Here is an 18774-nt window from a genome sequence, read left to right as displayed (position 1 = left end):
CTGGGGAATAAAATATCCAATATACGGCTATGGACAGTTTTATGGTAATGGATATTTGAAAACAACAGTAACATCAGAGATGTGCTATTTGACTGCTACATATTATATAAAATGGGTTATAAAAAAAAAAACTGAATTATTTTTTTCACCACAGTGTTTTTTTTATCATCATAATGTTTTGTTTGTTTTTTTTTCCATTGCTGCTTACCTTTACCAATGTTGCACTTTAAAAAATTAAAAAGTCTAGAGAGCTATGATAACATATTTCTTTTTGTATACACTTGTGTTTACAACATGTCAGAATAAAATCAGTCTAAGTCTAAATGAGAGCAGCATGTTATTTATCTGACTAAAATCAGCATGAATGTTGCAACTTATTGAGGTTGTTGGGAACAGTGGTGGTTATAAAGTCTCCCAGCTGCTGGGTGGAAGGATCTGTGATAACGTTCCCTGGTGCATTTAGGGTGCAGCAGTCTGTCACTGAAGGAGCTCTCCAGTTCTGCACCAGCTTCATGCATGGGGTGGGAGACATTATCCAACAGAGATGTTAATTTAGTTAGGATCCTTTTGTTTCTCACCTCCTCCAATGAGTGCAGAGGGCATTCAATCACAGAGCTGGCCTTCCTGATCAGCTTATCCAGCCACTTACGCACAGCTACAGACAAGCCACTGCTCCAACAGTCAGCTCCATAGAAGATGGCTGATGCCACAACAGAGTCATAGAATGTGTTTAGGAGCTCCCCCTGCACTCCAAAAGAGTCTCCTCAGCAGGAAGAGTCTGCTCTGACACTTCTTATACAGAGCCTAGGTGTTGTGAGTCCAGTCCAATTTGTTATTCAGATGGTACTTATAAAAGTACACTATCTGAATGTCCGTTTCCTGGATGTAGTGTCAGTGGGGGGGATCTGCTCCTGTGAAAGTCCGCCACTAGCTCCTTGGTTTTCCCTGCATAAATCAGGAGGTGGTTCTGCTGGCACCAGACCAAGCAGTTCTGGTGCATTGTCAGTGTTCTGAGTCTTCCCCATCTGTCATGATTGTCTGCTGTGTCACGTCTGCTTGCTCGAGTGAGGCATCATTTTTCACAAACAAGTTTGCACTTTTGAGACAGTTTTGTTCACATCTCAAGCTTAAACGGTCTGATTTACAAGTTTGTGCTTGGTGTTTAATATGGCAGGAAAAAATAAAATACACTAGCATTTTTAAACAAGGTTGAGCCACTTTCATTATTGTAAAAACAGATCGAATCAAAATGAATCGATTTAGAACTGTATGAATCAAAATCGAATCTATTCACGACTTTGGCGAAAATACCCAGCACTATTTGGGACAACCCCGAAACTACGACACTCCCTCTACAATCCATGACCTTCAAAATACGCTGCTCAAAAATAAAATAAAATAAAATAAAGGGAGCATTCGAAATACACATCCTAGATCTGAATAATTGAATGTTGATGTCAATCAAATGCAATCCGTTTTGCTTTCTAAGTGGACAGTTTTAAAGTTATATTGTGTTGTCTACGTGCTCCCTTTATATTTTTGAGCTGTGAGCTTTATTCCTGGAAAAGAAACTGAAGACAGCTTTGTAGAAAAGTATGCCTCCTTTTTGCATGTTTTTTTATATATATATTTTTTTTTTTGCCAACAGCTGTACGACTATCTGAGCTTTAATTCTAACAGGAACCAACTCTGACTTTTCAAATTTCTCCCGCAGGTCCTTGATGTCTTGATCGGAACGGATGAACATGGGAGACGAGTCCCAAAGTACCTGATTCACTTCAGTGGTTGGAGCAGGAGGTGACAGTGCATGAAAATGTATTCCACATATCATAATTAGTAGGGTTTTTTTTAGTCTAAAAACTGTTTTCTGTCGTGTATGTATATATTTTTGTGTATGGTCGCTTGGTGTAGCTGGGACCGCTGGGCTGCAGAGGACCATGTCCTAAGGGACACGGAGGAAAACCGCAAATTGCAACGTAAGCTGGCTCGCAAAGCTCTAGGGCGCATGTAAGTTTGTTTTTGTTTTTTTCTGCAGATCCAACTTTTCAGATATGTTTCTAGCTCCTGATTAGCTATGAAATAATCTAAAGGGTTGGTCAGATTGAATGGTTTCGTCCATCTGTGAGCGTTGGGTCTGATTTTTTTCTATTTGTTCTAACTGGTCTTGGTGAGAAGGAAGAGAAAGGGATGGACGAAGAGGCGTCGACGTCAGTCTGGTAACAAATCTTCTCTGAAGACTCTCCCTAAGGAGGAGGACAGCGATGACGCTTGTGAGAAACCTTCTGCCTCACCCGATTCTCTGCACCCCCTCCTTCACTGCAGTCATTTTAAAGCCTTTGTTTTATTTTTGTTCCTTACAGGTTTGATTTCGACCTCGGACAGCAGTGACGGGGACGACTCGGACCCTGACTCTTCAAACAGTGGCGACAGCACCTTCTCAGAAGATATCAACAAAATGGTGACGAGTCCAAACAGCATTTTTAACTCGGTCTTTGAATTATAATTACTCACCTATTGATGACTTTCAAGGTTTTACGTGTTTTCTTTGGTGTATGGAACGCTGTTTCATTCAAAATAAAACCATCAAATACACAGTAAATAAATAAATAAATGTTGCTTATTATAAATTTTTAAAAACATTCAATGGAAAACTGAATAAAAGGGTCAAAAATGAAAGCTCCATTATGAAGTGCATAAATAAATCTGGAAGTAAAAAAAAATAAGTCTTAATTGGAAGAAAATAAGATAAAAATTTCTTTAAAAAATATGTATTTAGTTTTACTTCATGGTTAGATATAGGCTAGACTAGGCTACATCCACGCGCAATTTAAAAAAAAAAAATTTAAAGTGGAGAGGGTGGTTCTCTTGAAAAATACTTTTAATAGCAGCATCTTTGTTCATGTATTTAATTATGAATGAAACGGCTTTCCGTATCGATGCTCTTATTTTCAGTATGACAAGATTCGTCGGGTTAATCATTTTATAAGGACAGTTCCTTACCAGATGGTTCGTGTTGTTTCAGAGGGTTGATTCAGACGTGAACGTGAAGAGGGAGTGCGAGGAGAAGGTCGTTCACGTGGACATCAACATCCCAGATGTTCTGAAGAAGAAACTCGAAGATGACTGCTTTTATATCAACAAGAGGAAGAAGGTACTGCTCCACTTCTCCTTTGCCTCCAGAAACCTTTTCTGTGCTGGTTGCCATGATTTTTGTTTTCTTTTTTTGGTGCAGCTGGTCGTGGTCCCCTGTCAGACAAACGTCGTCCACATCCTGGAGTCCTACGTGAAGCACTTTGCTATCAACAAGGCCTTCATGGCCAATGAGCGCTACAGGCGTCAGCAGAATACCTCGCAGAGCAGCAGCCCGCAGCCGATCCCGCCGGAGAGGAGGTGAGGATCTGCAGCGGGAAATGTTTGGAAGCGACTGGAAGGAGCTGTCCTCACTTATCTTCTTTTTTGTTGTTTTATGTTTTAATTTAGTGAGGAGCTTTGTAAGGAAATGGTTGATGGTCTGAGGATCACGTTCGACTTCACCTTACCCATGATCCTCCTCTACCCCTGCGAACAAGCTCAGTTTAAAAAAGTCAGCTCCTCTAGGCTCCTCCTCGCAGCCAATGAAACCTCTCCCAGCTCCAGCAGGTCGGCGGATTATGGGAGAACGTTTTTACTCTGAAGTTTATGCAGCAGACATCCAACTTTTTTTGTTTTTTTCCTTTTAAATTTTTTTTAGTGCACAACGAGAACGTAGTCCAAGCCCACCGGCTCACAACCCCCCTACACCTCAGTCCACAGACAGTCAGCCGGCGCTAAGCGACACCTCCGCCACCACGCCCACAGCTCCAGCCCCTACTGCGAAGCGTCGCCGCCACCCTGACATGGACTGCATCTCCTACCAGTCGCAATCCCTCAGACGGTCCACCAGGAACACGTCGGGAGGAGATCGACCAGCTGAAGGAAGCAGTGGAGGTGAGGGGAACCTGCGGAAACTGTTTCTCATTTTTCTGATCAAGATTTCAGATTTTAATTTTTTTTTTATGTATTAATGCAACACTCTAACAGGTGGAGGGAGTGCGACGGCCTCTCCGCAGCTCAAGCGGCGTCAGGTCGACACGTCACAACCCAAATTCTTCCTCAGCCTCGAAAAAAGTAAGATTTTGTCCTTTCTTTTTTTTATATTTTATACAAATAAACTTTTTAGAGCACAAATAAAGGTGTAAGAGTGGAACAATCAGTTGCTAATTATTTGTAATAAAGAGTTTACAACCCTCAGAAGAACACCTTTCCTGATAAGTTAAAACAGATGAGAATTTATTCATCTTTAGTTGAATTCTAAAATAGATCATGTATATTTTATGATGGGGGTGTACAGGTCTCTTGGTAACAGTAACCAGGGGTTGTAGTAACCAGTTTAGTCCAGTAGATGTCAGTATCCTCCATTAGTTTTCCCCCTCCAAAGAAAACAGTGAAACATCTGTGCTAATGCAGTGGGGATTGCTGAAATCCACCTTTTTCCCCCCCTCCTCCTTTTACCCAGAAACACCGGTCCACAGCGGCTCATCGTCCCCGTTGCCGTTGACGCCGAGCAAAGAGAGGAGCAGGCCGTTCTACGGCCTGGAGAGCCGGAGAAACAATGAGCTCAATGAGGTGATTAAACAAGAGTTGTTTCCTACAGTATGCCATCCAGTTTCTAGTTAGTAGGACGGTCGGCCATATTTAACAGAGTTTAGAGTGAACTTCCTAATTTTCATCATATGAGAAATTTCTGAAGATGGATCCCTCGTTTAATATAGGATGATCTCAAACAGAGAAATACAACCTGATTTTTCTTCTCAATTTAAATAACTCTCTCTGTACATACTTTTTTTTTTTATCGTTATTTTGCTACTTGGAATAATCAAATATGTTTCACTAATAACCACTGTTCCAAAAAAATAAAAAAAAACTTTCTGTTTTAATCAGGTTCTGAGCTGGAAGCTGACACCTGATAACTACCCGCTTAACGACCAGCCTCCTCCGCCTTCTTACCTGTACGGATCCCAGCACCTTCTACGGCTTTTTGGTCTGTTTTCATCATCACAGCATCATCTGTCTGACTCCCCGACTGTTTCAGATACAAAATATTCAAATCCTGTTTTATTTTATTTATTTTTCTGTCCATCCAGTGAAGCTGCCAGAGATCCTGGGCAAAATGCAGATCCCTGAACGGAATCTCAGAGCCCTAATCAAACATCTGGAGCTCTTCCTGAGGTATTGATCATCTTCTAGAATAAACAGTAGAATCACGGTGAGATGATTGAAATGTTTTAGAGGAACATTAGAGTAAGGGCGTAGCTTTAGATTGGAATCCCAGGAGATTTGTTTTGAAGTGTTTAGTTTAGAAAAAAAGCCTTACTCTAGGAAGTCTCCTTTACAGGAGGTAGTTGCAGTACCGTTGTGAAGGAGGTGCCAGAGATCCACAATATTCTATCCAAAACAGGGGAGGAGTCTGTTGATGTGCATGCTGTGGGTTTGAAGGAGAGCTCCTGTTAGAGGGAGGGAGATGAGTGGGCGTTACACAAGCACGGGAGTCTAATCTTTAAATCCTCACTAGCAATCTTTAGGGATTTAGGTCTTTTATTCTCTAATCAAACCCAAACAATACCCTCTCCTGTCAGCAGGCGGCGGTATAGAGCCAAATATTTGCCTCCTTGTTATCCCATCATCATCTGATACCATTTTTATTTATTTCTTTGCCTTCCATGTTCCACAAACAGTTGCAGAATTGGTTTTGGCTTTCTTCTATGCATGTGGAATACAGATAACCGAGGCCTGAGCAGTTTCCCATGGGTACATGGTCTTTTGCAGCATCTCTGACTGGATCAGTCAACTGCACAGTAAACACAGTCAACCAGATCTAAAAGACGAATGCATTGTTACCCATACAGTGTCTAATCATCAATCTTATTATCCTTTTTTTTATTTTAGGTGTTTAATAGATTGAAATTAAATAGAAAAAAAAAACTTTGGAAAACATCTTTTTATATGGATCTTTTAAGTGTAAAAAAAAATAGCAAGTTTTATTTTAAACATATAAAATTGTTAAAAATTTATATATTTATATTAAAACATTTTTATTTATCTTATTTGTATATTTTAAGTATATAAAAAAGTGTAAACAATCATAAATTGTGTTTTAAATGTCTAAAATAGTAAAAAATAACATATATTAAAAATGTTTTTATCTTTTTATCTGTATAATTTAAGTAATATAAAAGTAAGTAAGTAAGTCATAAATGGTCTTTTAAAATTGTTAAAAATTAATATATTTATGTAAAAAATGTTTTTATTTATCGTATTTGTATATATTAAGTATATAAAAAATATAAACAATCATAAATGGTCTTTTAAATGTAGAAATCTGTTAAAAGTAATATATTTATTTATTTTTATTATTTATCTTTATATATTTTAAGCATATAAAAAAGTGTAAACAATCATAAATTGTTTTTTAAACGTCTAAAATACTTAAAAATCAATAAATTTATATTCATTGTTTTTATCTTTTTATCTGTATAATTTAAGTATATATAAAAGTATAACCAATCATAAATGGTCTTTTAAATCTCTAAAATTGTTAAAAATGCATATATTTATATTAGAAATGGTTTTATTTATCTTATTTGCATATATTAAGTATATAAACAATCATAAATGATCTTTTAAATGTTTAAAATCGTTAAAAATGTATATATTTATATTAAAAATGTCGTTATTTATCTTAAGTGTATATATTTAGTATAGAAAAAATATAAACAATCATAAATGGTATTTTTAAATGTATAAATCTGTTAAAAATGTATATATTTATATTAAAAATGTTTTTATTTATGTTCTTATTTGTGTATTTTAAGTATATAAAAAGTGTAAACAATCATAAATTGTGTTTTAAACATCTAAAAGCGATCAAAATTAATTAATTAAAAATGTTTTTATCTTTTTATTTTTATGATTTAAGTATATATAAAAGTATAAAACAATCATAAATTGGTCTTTTAAATGTCTAAAATTGTTAAAAATGTATATATTTATATTCAAAATATTTTTTTATTATCTTTTTATTTATATATATTAAGTATATAAAAAAGTATAAACATATAATATATGTATAGTTTAAACGGTTTTAAATGTCTGAAATTCTTAGGAATCAATATGTTATATAAAAATAAAAAGGAATCAATATGTATGTATTAAAAAAACTGTTATTTAAAGAGTATTTATTTTATTCCTATAATTTTTAAGCTTCTTAATGTATTTGTTTATAGAATTGAAATTCTTGTCCATATAAAGATGGCCACCATGTTGTAGACTCAGCAGGTCGCTGGCCATGCTCTTTGACTCGACCCTTTTGGGAAAGACTCCTGTTTTTTTTTTTACTCTGTAATCAGCCTTGGGGCAGATTGTGCCGAGTGGGCAAAAACTGATTGATGTCCCAGAGACGGATGCACAGTGCATGCTGGGATTTGGCCACAGCTGATCTCCTCGCTCTCTCCCTTCCTCGCCATAAGAATGATTGCGATTAAGTCTGTGGTGTAGTGTGCATTAACGTGTCAAATGCAGACGGAATACAGAGTTTAGAAACATGCTTTATTTTGATACTCTCCTAACATAAATCTCTCCCAAAATCCATTCTTATTGAATATTTGTCTGGAAGTAATGGGTTAAGGATCAGCCTTGACTGTTGACTGAATGGTAAATAGAACCTGCTGCTGCTGACCTTTACCTTCTGCTCCATCATCTCGACATTCACTCTTTATAAGTTTTCCTCTGATGAGGATAATTTGTTTGCATTGAGATTAGAAAGGCCGGTGGAGCTAAGATGAGATGGCAAGATTTAGAGGATTTGGCCAAGTAGCGGATACTAAGAAGATTCCGGATTAGTTTCCCCTCCCCGCTGCTGATTAGATGGGAAGAGGAAGGAGGAGTTTTTTTTATTTTATTTTATTTTTTTAGTTTTGTTGCTGCAACTGCTCGTCAGTCATTCCCATCCCCACTCTGTGTCGTTGGGTCGTCTATAAAATAAAAGCAAGGGGGATTGGATTTAATGTTTATAGGAATCATGGGTTATCCAGGAAGGTTGGTGTGAACTGGAACGTGTGGACGGCCTGTTTATTACGCTAATAAATGCTCATAATGAATATTTAATGTCAGAATATCTCACCAGTTTTCCCTCTACTTGTACCTCCCTGTTTCCTGCCGAATTCTCTCAGGTTTCTGGCCGAGTTCCACGAGGATTTTTTCCCAGAGTCTGCATACGTGTCTGCGTCAGAAGCTCACTACAGCATGAAACAACCAAGACCAGCTTATTAAAGGAGACACGGACAGCTTATTTTTTCTTTCTCTAAGCAGAAGTTCCCGCTTCTATGTTCCTCTTCCTCTCTAGCATGCGTTTTCTTTCTGCTGCCTTGCGGGTCCAGTTACTTCCATATCTCCCCAGCATGCAGGACTACAATCTTCTGCTTAGCGTTAACGTGGAATGCACGCTGATTTCCATCAGTCCCAATCTGCCGAACTTCGTGGTTCTTTTCTTAAATTCTGTTGCAGTTTTTCCTCTTTTTTTAAAATTTCCTGCCACATGTAGGTTTTTGAAGATTGTCTCCTATTCGATTAAGAATGGAGGATAAAAAAAAGTCCTGTGTGAAGAGGATTGTACGCCTGTTTGGAAGCTAAGAACTTTCCAAAGACTGACTTCCTCCGCTTCTCAGTGCTCCACAGTACCCGCCTGACGGCAACAGAACTATCTGTTTCTATGCTTCCTTTGCTCCTCTGCAGTTTCTAACGTCGGCTCTTGAGTGTCGTCGTTCTCCCCTAGAAATTTCACCTTCTTCGAATGTGTGGCTGTTTGTTGCAATTTGTTAAAAGCCAGTTTTATTTCACTTGACATCATTTGTGGTCTGTTTAAAGGAGCACTAACTCTGCCATAAGTCACTTCACTTAATTGAATATGATTAAACTAATTAGCAAAAAAAATTTAAGAACTATTTCTACATACTCGTCCATTCCGGATGTATTCTAAATGATCACCTCATCCAAAATTCTTCCAGCGCATCTTTATGCTATTTATTCGTCTCCAAATGTAATTCAGCTGCTTTAAAAGGACCTCAGACTTGAAACGTTTATTTTGAAAAAGTTATAAAACATGTTGGGCATTTTTTTTTTTTTCATTTCCTTGGAGTGAGTTGTTTCCCTGTTGTTCTTTGTCAAAAAATAAAAGAGTAAATAAATAAAAAGTAACTTTTTTTCCAAGTTGTCCCCTCTTCTATACATACATGCATGCATACATGGAGTGAGTATGGAATATGGAGTCCTAAGGGAGTCATCTTAGGTTCCCTTTTTTTTTTTTTTTGCATGAAAATTACAATAGATAGTGAGTTAGTTTAGCCTCATCTGAGATCCTGTTTGAATAAAATAAAACATTTTGGTTGGACTTTACAGAAATTGTCCCATTGCAACTTTTCAGGCTTAAATAAAGAAGGAACCTTAAAGATATATTGGAGGATGTTCAATTCCAGGTGGATCATTAAAATAATTGGTCCTCCTAATTGTCAATCACACTGGCCGTCCTATATCCCTACATCCTCGTCCCCATTTTTACTTGCAGTCGGTGAGTCTGACATGGTGGTAAAATTAAAAATGTTTTAGAAAGTAAGATTGTATGAGTGATGCAAACAGCAACTTTTAAACAGCGTGCAGTCTGCACAAGGAGAAATGGGCTTGTGCATGCTCTTGCACGCATTTAATAGGCTTTCCCTCTGGAGTGGTTACAGGGTTGTGCATGTGCAATGGAGAGGGTGGCTCTTTTCAAAAATTCCTGAAAATCCTCCACTATACAGCTCTGTATGTAGCAGCGTAACGTCACCAAAACCAAGGGGAGCTTGGACCATGAACATAAAGCCTCTCTTATTAAGTCCTTAAACGGATGTGGGCTTTTCCCCATATAATGTGGTGTGGATTGTTTTAGAGTTAGAAAAAGCAGAAAAGTGCAATAAGTTTGTGTTTGGTGCACATTTATTATTTTATTATTATTATATTATTATTATTATACATTTATTTAACTTATATCCTTGTAATATGGTATCTCGAGTGAAATTTCCTACCTCAACCTAACAGGTTCTCCAATTCCTTCCCATTCAGGACATATTGTTTCCACCATTTTCAGATGACGGCATTGATTTTCTTTTTTTTAATCAAACTTTTCTCTAAACTTTGGCTAGGGGATACCAGAACTTTAATTTATTTTCCTCTAAATATATAGCATGTAAAATTTGAGTGTGTGTAATGTGGGAAAAATTTTTATAAATGATGGCTTTATGAGGAAAAAGGGAATTTTTTTCAATGGATGTACATCACAGGAACTGGATTTCTTTTCCAATATATCAACGGATTGGTTTTGATTGCTAATATGTTCACTTTTAACTTGAGATAAGGTGTATCTTCATGTGACACATATGAACAATAATCCAACATGCCGCAACCTCTTGATTAGTCAAAAAGAAGAATTTTGATGCCATATTTCCAGCGTTTTTTAAGTTTAGCAATAAAATCTAATACACATTTTGACAACTTTTAATGACACACACATTTATCTTTAATGTTACTGTACCAGGTAATGGATTTATGTTCATCTTAATGGGCACAGATGAATATAATCCAAAGGTCAATAACAAGTAGAACTTAGATATCACTGAAATAGGATATGCACTCTTTATTTTTTAGCACCTTCCCTGTCTAAAGAGCTGCCCGCTTTTTTCCCAACTCATTGCACCTGTGGGGAAACTGGCAAACATGTTCTTCTCGCATCAGAGGTCTAATTGGTTTTAGTGGTGAACCTTAATTGCATTTTGGATCAGCCTTCTTGTAATGAACCGCGTATCAGTGCAACCCAAGACGGCGCCCTCCCACGTGCTGCTATCGCATAGCCACAGGAGCCGCAAGTGCAATTCTCTGCATGCATCTTGGATCGATTTCCTAGCCCTGGTTATCACTATCAGGTTACCGCCTAATTTAATTTTTGTGGGGCAAAAATGGAATTTAATGAGATGTGAGCCGTTGGCTCTCGAGTGTTTGCCCCTATGGTCCTCAGCGGCGGTTTCCTGTTTTTCTTTCCCGCTCTCTCTTCTTCTTTAGTCTGAGTGGTTCTTTCTTTTAAATTAATATCATAGTCTCAACTCTCAAATGTTCATTCTTATTGGTTCTTTGTGGTTGTTTAGCCTTTCTCTCTTGGCTGATCACTAAAAGTATATCCCGACTCATCCACAGGCTCATGGCTCTACATTTCCCAATGAGCTCTCTTAATGTCCCGACCTCGAGTTTATGTCTAGCTGGTTTTGTCTTGCTCTTTCCGCCATGGATTCCAAACACAGATTTTTCGAGGAGTGGGTAGACACCAGCTCCTCTTTCTCCTCCGACTCATCCTGGACATCGTTTGACCTCAGCACTGACCTCACATCAATCAGCTCCGACATATCTGCGACGGCTCCTGACAGACCTCTCGAAGACCGGCTGCCATCGAAGTGCCGACCACTTGAAACCAAAAGGAGGACCTTGAAAGCCGAATGGAGGGAGACGTCGTTTCTCAACGAGTAAGTGAAAATCCTACAAATGGGCTAAAAAGATGAGGCTTTTTGACTTCTTGTAATGTTTAAACTTAGATCAGTGGGGTGCTGTAAATATACCAATGAGCTTGGCTGGATGAAGACCTAATGCTGGTGGAACTGGGTGAAGTTTCCAGCTCATTTTATGATAATCTGTTCCATCAGACTTTAATCACAAGAGCTTCTATAATGGCAATGTGATTCCCTGTAGCGGGACGGCGAGAGCGGACAAAACAAAGCCCCGCATTAGTTTAGATTGAGGCTATAAATCACAGCTCCTCCTAGAAAGTCCACCGAGAATGTCTGGGAAAACTAAGGATATTATTCACCAGCTTTTAGCTCTTCTTTCTCATTTCCTTTTATTTTGCAACCCACCATCAAGCTACAAGGATCTGGTAGGTGGTTTACATTTCTAAGAAAAGTTTACATCAGGGCAGAGGAATTCCTTGCCTCAGGTAATATTCAGTCCAACCAGGGACATACTTTCAATGTTTGAAATTGTTCTAAGATTCTTTTGAATGAACAAACTCTGATAATTTAAGTGCCTCATGTTTGATACATGAATTTTATAGGCCTCTAAATCATCAATGGGGTATTTTTATTCTTAAAAAACCCATAATTAAACAATCAAATATAGTGAATGAAAAATCTGCAATAAATTTCCTAATGTATCACAAATTATACAGATAATTATTTGGATAAGCCTTTTCAAAATTGTTTTTCATTTGTCAGACTGTTCAATTCTAGCTTCAAAATATTTGCATTTTCTGACACTTGTTATTTCATGGTTTAGGCGTTAGAAGCTTTTATTGATTAAAGTTTGTAATAACTGAATTGAAACACAATAAAGTTTTTATGTGAGAAGATGTGGTAGCCTGAGGACTGAGATAGTTTTCATATTCCAGTGCAATTTTCAATAGTCAATCAAAAGTGCAATAGCTAGATTTTATTAGTAATTTCAAGCGAAACTTCCATGAATTGGAAATTGATTAAGGGTTTCAAACTCAGTTTAATTGAATTCATCTTCATCAGAATGTTTCATAATGTCTCACATCTGTTGGAAAGAAAGAAAATACTTTGAAGAAGCTATCTTTTTCATAAATAAATAAAAAATTTGTTTGCTACTGACTCTTTCCAATTATTTAGAATAAACAGATTTCAGCTGAAATAAGATGGATTAGGCCAATAAACATAAATAGGAAATAATTTCTAAGTATTAAGTGCTAAATAAAATGGGAATGGACTCCAACTTACGGTAAGTCACTGTTGTCTACCTGATTAAGCTACGTTTTTTTTTTTTTATAGCTTCTATTCTCAGAAACCTAAAGACGGCGTCTGATGGATAACATCCTCATGACTCATGGCATTTCAATAAGTTAGGATCATTTGTCTTAACGGAAAAATACAGTTTCTGGATGCAAGTGTTATGAGTAGCTGCTGAGTTATCAAGCAGTTGAATACCCTAGTGAGTATATTTTTTGTGTGCATTGAGGCAGACATTTGGGGAAACTTTAAAGTCAAAGCAGTTAGATTTCTTCCTTGCTTTTCATTAACATTTATTGAGCTTGAAAGCAAAGATAAAACACATTGTAAGTCAAAAAGAGCACAACTTTTGAACTGTTTTGTCAGCACTGCATAATATCACATAGATGAGTTGCTATTTGTGAAAAAGTCGTTTTAACTCAGCATTGGTTGTAACCAGTTTATTAGTCATTGCTTGGGAATTCCAATAGAGAATATAATGAATTAATTGTTTAAGCAAAACAAGGATCTATGACAACTGGGAGTTAGCCATGCATTGCATCACTTGTGTCTTAGACTTCAGAGTAAGGACAGAGATATGAATAATGAAGATACAGTGGCTTTAAACTGTATAAATACCCCTTAAACCTTTTCATATTTTGACTCATTACAAAAAAAATAAATAAAAAAATAAACCTTCTTTATTGGATTCGTATGTGGAAGACAACACAAAGTGGTATGAGATTTGGAAATAAAATTATACATGATTTCTTGGTTGTTGTTTTACAAATAAAAACTGAAAGGTGTGATATGCAGAAGGATTTATCCCCTTTTTTCTGAGTGCAATCAATGGCCATCAGAAATTGATGATTGCTGATGACTTAAAAGTCTATTTGTGTGTTATCTAGTCCCCTTGAATATTCCGTTTCTCCTAGATGGCCTGAGAGGACGGTAAAGAGAATATTGGAAAGCAAATATCACCATGAAGTCCAACGAACAGGGATAAAACTGTTGAGAATTTTAAAGCAGGCTTAGGCTATAAACAGATTTCAAAGCTTTGAATATCTCACAGAGCACTGTTCAGTCCATTATGTTGAAATGGAGAGTACGGCTGAAATGTAAACTTACCAAAGCAAGACCATCTGCCTAAAACTTGTAGTCCTAGAAAGATTGCATTAAAACATTATTATCGCTCTTATCTTACTCTTGCTTTTGGAACACAATATAACACATGAAATTATCAGAAAGTATCAAAGACCCAATATGTTTCACTGAAAATGCTTCTTCTGTCTGATAACTCTGTAGATCTTGGTTTTTCAAATCTGAGGTGTCTCTAATGTTCTGAAAAGTTCAACATGTCCAGTCCATGTTCTCCATGAATCTTTGAATGGATAGCCTATCCGGGAGGCTAGCTGTTTCCTTTTTTGCTGCCTGATGGTTCTTCTAGTTTATGACCTCTGGCTCAAACTTACGCCTACAAACTCAGAAGATGATGCAGATGGTCTGTTTTGCAGCATTCTGGTTTTGGTAGTAGCCTGCAGGTCTACTTAACTTTGCACAATCTGAAGAGTGTAGACCCCATCCTTCAGGGAAAACCATTCAGGAGGTCTTCCCATTGTCGTCTTCTCTGCTGAGACAAAGGACAGAGCGAGAGGTAGAGGTCTTATTGCCTTTATAGCAAGGATAGGGGCCTGCAAAAACGTATGTGAACATTTTTCTACCAATATTGAGTGTTGATATCCTTGTTTATGACACCTATGCCATTTGGGCACTGTCTCATAATTCAAAAGGTTTTATTCCAGCACCACTGTGTACATTCCGTTAGGTTAGTTCTAACAGAAGACACGGTTACTCTCAAGAAACGTACAACTTTTTAGAACTTCTAATAGTGCCTTCCCGTTAAAATTAGTGGTTTCACGTGGGGTTTTCAAACATGGCTTGACCCACTAACAATCCGCATTTAGATCCTTTCCCATTAGGTCTTACCCCCCGCTGCTGGGTAAGCATTGATGATGTCATTGGTGCAAAAGAAATCTGGAAAGTAAACAATGGAGAGCAACATGGAAGGGAGCCAGAGTGTAGTCAGTGTGCTTTATTGTTTTACTCTTTTATTCATCCAAATCTCTCCTTCCAGTTCTGCACCATGTTTATGAAATGCAAATTAGTTGTTTTGGCTTGTTATATGACGTTACGAATGTTGTTACGTACCTTATGTTGCGATCAAGGGTATCTTGTAAATTATTAGGTCAACTTGTGTCTGGTGTTCCCATTGTATGCTAATCGGAGTGGAGTCACTCTAAGGTGATTTTAACCCCCATGGCTTGCTGGATCGTTTGACGCAGGTCGGCGCAGGTATGTTAGCCGTTGCCGTCTGCCACTAAAAGATTATTGTTCGTAGGTTTAAACTCGTTTTTTTTGTCAATAGAGAAGGGGTACAAGACATCCAGGGAGATTTCATTTGCTTACAGGTTATGCTTCTAGATTTAAGTATATATATTTTTAATATTTCTATATTTACCTTGCGCTTTCCTGAACTGGCAGTTAGCTTTGGTGTAAAAGCTGCATTTCTCTGAAGTCACTTTGCTTTCTAGGTAAATATGGTTAGATTCCTGGAGGGCACTTTTCATGACTTACATGTTACTGTCCTGGGCTTGAGCTTGTTTTTACCTACATTGATCCTATGACACAATTGGACTTTTCGTTAAAAAAAAATAATCCTGCTCTAGTCGTTTATCATCTTAATAAAAAGACATACAGACAAAAAGGGCAAGTGAATTCATGTTGTGATGTTTACATGTTTTTTTTCTGCTCTCCACTGGGATATTAGTTCCAGTAGTCGGCATAGACGGGTGTTCTTTGTTGCTGCTTTAATCTCACGCTGCCATTGCTGTTATGATTTATAATCATTGATTTTTTTTTTTACCTTCCAGGCTTGGGCGGCATTTTAAGTTAACTATTTTTTTTTTTGTTGTTGCTTTTTTTTTAGCCAAAAAAAACAAGTATTATTGCTTGAAGTCTAAATATAAATCGCCAAGATCTCTTGAGATAATGTTGACATTGCTGTGAAAAAGTATTGAAATAATGCTTCAGCTTTGAATTTTTTGTCAAATTTGGACTTTTAACATCATTGCCAGAATATATAGAGAACAGAGGTCACAGAGTAGCGGACCAGGGTCCAGATCTGGACCCACCTGCTCTCTAATCCGGACCCAACCTGATGTAAAATATTTATAAATTACTGCATGTTGTCCGACGATAGTGTCTAAGCGTCTCTTGCACCACTTCTCCTTTTTCCACCTGCCAATAAAACCCAGATTTAAAACATTGCAGGTCAGGATAAAGCCCACTTTTCTCATTAAGCCATAAAAAAGAAAGGAAAAAAAAAAAAAAAGGCAGTTCATGTGTTTTATAAAAAAAAAATTAGTCCGGAAGTTTTCTATACACCAAACTGAAAGATGGTTCTTCTCCACTTCAAAAACAGTTTAGATTTCAAACTGGAAAAACTTTCTATTTTTTTTATTATTTAAGAATTCAATGTATAACATGGATGCATAAACAACTAATTTTATTTCAGTTTTCAATTCAAATTTTCACATTGGTCCAAGTTGGTTTGAACCTGATCGTTCAAACCAACTGATCTGATCGTTTGGTGACAGTAATTTTTATTTACTTAGATTATCTTTGACTAATATCAAAAAGTGTTGGCTGATAAAAACATTTAATAATGACAACAAATCAAAGGCTAAAGAAATCTGCAAGAATGAAAAAAATACTTTCTCATAGTGCTTTGTATCCCGTCTAGTTTGTCACCCATAAAGTTGGCACGCATCTGTTTCTCCGTACATTTATCCTCATTCTGCAAGCTGTGTGATCTTCCTGATGAAGCTGCATGTGGGGCGGGGAGGTCCTCCCAGGATTGTTCCTTCTGTTCGATGACACTCCGCTGATGTGTGAGTGCTTTCATGTAGGTACGCGTGTGTGCATGTGTTTGTGTTTGAATGGAGTTTATCCCCGCTGGCCCAGATGCCCCGGCTAAATCCATCACCAGCGGCGCTGCACAGCATTGCTAAGCTGGAACATTTGGCACCAAACTAGAAATGAAAAAAAAAATAAAACACACACACACACTCTGTGACATACACATACACGCACTGAGAAAATTGAGTTTAAGGATTTTTTTTTTTTTTTTTTGAGAGATTCAGAGTTGTTGGATTTTTTTTTTTGCAGTGGAAGAGTTACTCTGTGAGCAGGACAGCAGCTTTTCCTCCAATGTTCTGAGTCTTGTAGCATTAGTGGGGCTGGGGCTTCCATCCCACTCACATCGACCCATTATTCCTTCATTGCCTGGAAGAAACGATGGAGTCGTGTGATGATGATGATGAACTGGGAATGTTAACAGCTTTCCAGTAAGTTACCATGTACATGTTATTGTTGTTTTTTTGCTTGTTTGAGTTGCTCTTATTTGTGACATGCTCAGTTCCACCTAGTTGGGAGTTTGCATGCCATTTAGTTTGGCATTTGTCATTGAAACCATTATAACATATAGAGATGCTTTTGGGAGTCCATTGTTAGATTTTTTTTTATTATTATTATTTTGGTCTGAAATACATCTGAATCTAATTTTTTTCCCCAAACTTTAAGATTCCTTATGAATTTACCATAATGCAAAATTAGCATAAGGAAGTTTATTTTCTAAATGATTAATGCATTTTAATTAGTGTTTTGATGCCACACTTTCTAACACTTTCTTAATTCTAAAATCAGGAAAGTATCATAATCCAATTAATTCATTGTAAAATTTGCCACTTTTGCCACTATCCTAGTTAAGTGTGAGTTGATTAAAAACATAGACACACTGTAAGAAATCCATCAATTCTTCAATAGTCTTGTCCCATGTACATTAACATTGTATTATTATTATTAAATCTAAGAATCAGCAGATGAGAAAGTATCATGAATTGACCATAATTTTAGTGGAGGAGATAGACAAGCTTTATTTCATCAAAATGAAAGATAGAGTAAATAATGTTGAAAAGAATAAAGCGAAGAATGCTCTTAAGAGGTTTGAGATTGGCTTTTAAAAATGCCATTTTAATGTGGCCGTAGAAAGACCATTCTTCTTCGTCCCCCCAGCAGAAACAGCAATCAGTGCTCCACCGCTCTGTCTGGCTACAGACTCCTGATCATCAATGGTCCTCCTTCCCTAGCCAGCAGTTAGCTTCTAGAGCCTAGTCTTGGCCCGCCACCGCCTCTTCTTGCTATTTACGATATGGGATTCTCTGATATACAATCCTCCTAAGGATCAGTAACAGTTTTCCTGATGGACTTATCTGATCTGTTTTGATCCTCAGCAGTTAATTTCTATAACTAGCCTTGGTCAGTTGTAGCCTGTCCATTACCTTCAGCACTCCGTTTTTCTGGCTGACTTATCCGACCTACGGCCATCTTGCTTCAGTCCTCCGTGGTTAACTTGCCTAGGTCAGTCGTGACCTTTTCACTGCTTTCAGTGTGCTGTTTGTGCAGGGCAGGCTTCTCCAACCTACTGCTATACTCCTTTGCTGTCTTCCTGAACTATCCCTGTGGTTCCTTGACTCCAGAGGGGCATGCAGCTGGCATCCCAGTTATGGAGCTTTCTCAATGGATGTTGTTAGAATGATTTCCCACTGCTGCTGTCGGAGCTCCAGAATGTTGCTCACTTTACCTTTATTGTCCAGGTTATTCGTCCCCCTATTTTTAGTACTCTGACCAAAACAAACATGGACCAAGCGCAGGAGAAGGTAGTTTACATGTATGATTTTAAACTAGTTGTCTGTATTGGACACAACGGTGATCTCTACAGTCAGTGTGTCGGACCGATTAATTTGTCGGACTAATTAATCGATAAGTCTGTTAGCTCTACATT

General features: G+C 37.4%; 2 protein-coding genes across 2 annotated transcripts in view; both read left to right on the top strand.

The window, feature by feature from the left end:
- msl3 (male-specific lethal 3 homolog (Drosophila)) overlaps nt 1-9244 on the top strand; it is a 10469-nt gene extending 1225 nt beyond the window's left edge. Inside the window, exons 2-14 of the mRNA XM_015391578.1 lie at nt 1715-1797; nt 1912-2007; nt 2176-2270; nt 2361-2458; nt 3023-3151; nt 3233-3390; nt 3481-3639; nt 3731-3966; nt 4060-4146; nt 4535-4644; nt 4960-5059; nt 5163-5247; nt 8247-9244. Coding sequence (XP_015247064.1) covers nt 1715-1797; nt 1912-2007; nt 2176-2270; nt 2361-2458; nt 3023-3151; nt 3233-3390; nt 3481-3639; nt 3731-3966; nt 4060-4146; nt 4535-4644; nt 4960-5059; nt 5163-5247; nt 8247-8346 — 1536 coding nt within the window. The 3' untranslated portion in view covers nt 8347-9244. The remainder of the gene's footprint in view (nt 1-1714; nt 1798-1911; nt 2008-2175; nt 2271-2360; nt 2459-3022; nt 3152-3232; nt 3391-3480; nt 3640-3730; nt 3967-4059; nt 4147-4534; nt 4645-4959; nt 5060-5162; nt 5248-8246) is intronic.
- Nucleotides 9245-11353: 2109 nt separating this feature from the next.
- The window catches only part of LOC107095458 (FERM and PDZ domain-containing protein 4-like), an 85891-nt gene continuing 78470 nt past the window's right edge, over nt 11354-18774 (top strand). Inside the window, exon 1 of the mRNA XM_015391573.1 lies at nt 11354-11618. Within this exon, the coding sequence (XP_015247059.1) occupies nt 11383-11618 (236 nt within the window). The 5' untranslated portion in view covers nt 11354-11382. The remainder of the gene's footprint in view (nt 11619-18774) is intronic.

The sequence above is a fragment of the Cyprinodon variegatus genome, unplaced genomic scaffold (assembly GCF_000732505.1).
Source record: "Cyprinodon variegatus isolate N-32 unplaced genomic scaffold, C_variegatus-1.0 Scaffold549, whole genome shotgun sequence".
Taxonomy (NCBI): domain Eukaryota; kingdom Metazoa; phylum Chordata; class Actinopteri; order Cyprinodontiformes; family Cyprinodontidae; genus Cyprinodon; species Cyprinodon variegatus.
This window is presented reverse-complemented; position numbering and strand designations above follow the sequence as displayed.